Below are 2472 nucleotides of genomic sequence, written 5' to 3' on the forward strand. Positions count from 1 at the left end.
TTTTCCCTTTCCGAGACCCACGGTCTCGAGATAGCGTAAATAGCCAGACGCGGCAAAGACCCTGTCCCCACCGGGTCGCCACCGTCATCGATGATGATCCGGGGAGCAACTTGGTGCATACAGCTTGGCCATTGGCGGGCACGAATGCGGCCAGGCGGGGCAAGGAATGGTGATCGGGTCCTACGGAGAGTCTTCAGGGAGACAGCTTCGACCGCGTCGATGCATGTGCTGCCGTCCTACAGCACCAGTGCCCAAGTAGAACACACACGACCGACGTCACGCGCATGCAGGGCCGCAGGACACGAGCACGCGCGCCTGCGCAGGCACGGTGGTCCTCTAGATCTGGTTTGAACTCCCAACAGCGGAGGCAGTTGGACGGGAGAACCGTTCTCCCCGCATAATTGGCATCTGTCCCAGGTCGCAGCGCACTCTGATGGTCGCTCGGGCGGCCGGCCGCGGCGATCCCAGGACGGGTGGCGCGTATGTGATGGCCACCGTCGAGATTCGGGGGCTACTGGCACTTTAGCACCTCGAGTCAGCACCTCGCCCTCGGACAGACGCACCCCCCATAAAAACTCGTGCTTCTCCCCCTTCTCATGCTCGACCGTCGGCGCCCATGGCCTCCCCGCCCAGTGACGCAGACCGTCATCCGGGCGCGACGCACGCGGAAACCCGACTTCGCGGCCGCGGCCGCGGACGTCGACGGAGCAGAACCTGGGCCTGAACGGCCGCAAACCACGCGACGAAACGAGGCGAAACAAGCACCTGCGTCCGACTGCCCCCACAGGACGATATCTGCGCATAACGAGCAGTGTCATGCCGACTAAACTCACCGAATTCGAAGGCTTCCGGGCCCATCTCCTGTGGCATCTGCCGGCTGCCAATCGGCCCTGCTGCATGCGCCATGACGGCACTGCTAGGATCAATCCGAGGATGCGCGAGAACAGACCAACTTCAGCGGCGTGAGCGGCACCCCGCACCGACTGCGGTTGAAGTTGACGCGAAGCTCGCGTCTTCGAATTCGAGGTGGACAACGAGCCGAAACTTGAACCCATGGAAATAAGAAATAAGCATCGCGCAGAGTCACAGTGCATCGTGCAGCGGCAACACCATCAGCAAAATCAGAACCGGAATGTATTCGACGACAGCGATTGTAAATTAAATGTTAACATTTCTCTGCATCCATATGTACGTAGAGCGATACCTGAGTGGCTTGGAATTGCAAATAGAAATCAGCATGGTGACAGCATGTGCATTCTCCTGCATACTGTTTTAGCTTTTATAGGTAATTATAAACCGCTTTAACTGTATAATTCTCGCTACCCTTGTGTACTTGATGGGTCTTATAGCGTGATCAGAAACTTATTGTCTTTACTTTGTCCTAGCAGGGCGGCCGGTTAATTACGTAAGTGTGCCGTTGGGAGGCGCGCCTGCCCGAAACTTTACGATCTCACCTTTACCGTGACATCCTGCGCCACCGACCTGTGGCTCTCACTCCCCTCCCCTCCCCTTCCCGACAGCAACACCAACGGCGACGGCGGCGACAACGACGGAGACCGGCAGCACCTTCGATATTTACCATCACACAGCCGGCGACTCGAGCCCGACCAACGACGAGCGTGCAGAGGTGAGGATCCGAGCTGGGCTCTCCGCGCCATTCATTCCACTGTACTGACCGGCTGTTCATTGCATTCCTGTAGGGCTATCATGCCACCCCCTGCAATGACGCAGACGCGTATTTCCATCCATTAGTAGATATATGCGCATATATGCACTTGCATAAGTAGTCTTATGATTGCGCCGTCCTCATCATCTTTTGCGGACACGCGAGCTACCGCCACCCATTTTCTACCCGCTGGAGGACAGTGCGGGGCGGCCTTTGTTCGAGCTTTCACCGCGATCGCGAATGCGTGCGTCCACGGATAGGGGCGCTGAGGTAAGTGACCGTGAATCTTCCCAGAATCAGCCCAACTTATATGATCAACCACCCGGCAATGCAAGTAAAGAGGAAATGGCAGCCGAGGAGTGTCTGAGGAGTGGGATAGAGACAGAAGGGGTATGAGGAGGACTGTTTGCTGTAACACTAGTAGGAACTGTAACTAAATAATGAATAGAATGACTACTTTATCTGCCTGCACCTGACTGTGAAAACTTCATCTTGATGCAATTGAAATGCCAATATGTTATCGTAACGGTAAGCAATTGATTTTTCGATGCATTTTGGGAAGCTTTTTTACATTTGTACACCATACAGCATGCCAATTGTAAATGCCGGTGTTGAATTTTCAAAACCATACAGGCTGTAGATTTAACTAATAATTTGCAATCTGGTGTGACAAGTAACGCCATACTGGCGAAATTTATATTCACTTGTAATTAAATAACTACAGTCCTGGTTTTTTGCTGATGACGATGTGTGCGCAGCGGCAGTGCCACTGCCACAATATGTGTGCTCCTGACCGACTCGGGAAG

The 2472-nt window shown here is 54.4% G+C and overlaps 1 protein-coding gene across 1 annotated transcript; it reads right to left on the reverse strand.

The window, feature by feature from the left end:
• Window positions 1–193: 193 nt before the first annotated feature.
• FIBRA_07552 (uncharacterized protein) lies at window positions 194–906 on the reverse strand (the record flags this gene model as incomplete). Its single annotated transcript, XM_012329231.1, has 3 exons — window positions 194–511; window positions 564–775; window positions 834–906. 3 exons carry the CDS (start codon window positions 904–906, stop codon window positions 194–196), a joined length of 603 nt encoding a protein of 200 aa, XP_012184621.1.
• Between the last annotated feature and the right edge of the window lie 1566 nt (window positions 907–2472).

Source organism: Fibroporia radiculosa (genome assembly GCF_000313525.1).
Source record: "Fibroporia radiculosa TFFH 294 genomic supercontigs, scaffold13670, whole genome shotgun sequence".
In the NCBI taxonomy this organism is placed as follows: domain Eukaryota; kingdom Fungi; phylum Basidiomycota; class Agaricomycetes; order Polyporales; family Fibroporiaceae; genus Fibroporia; species Fibroporia radiculosa.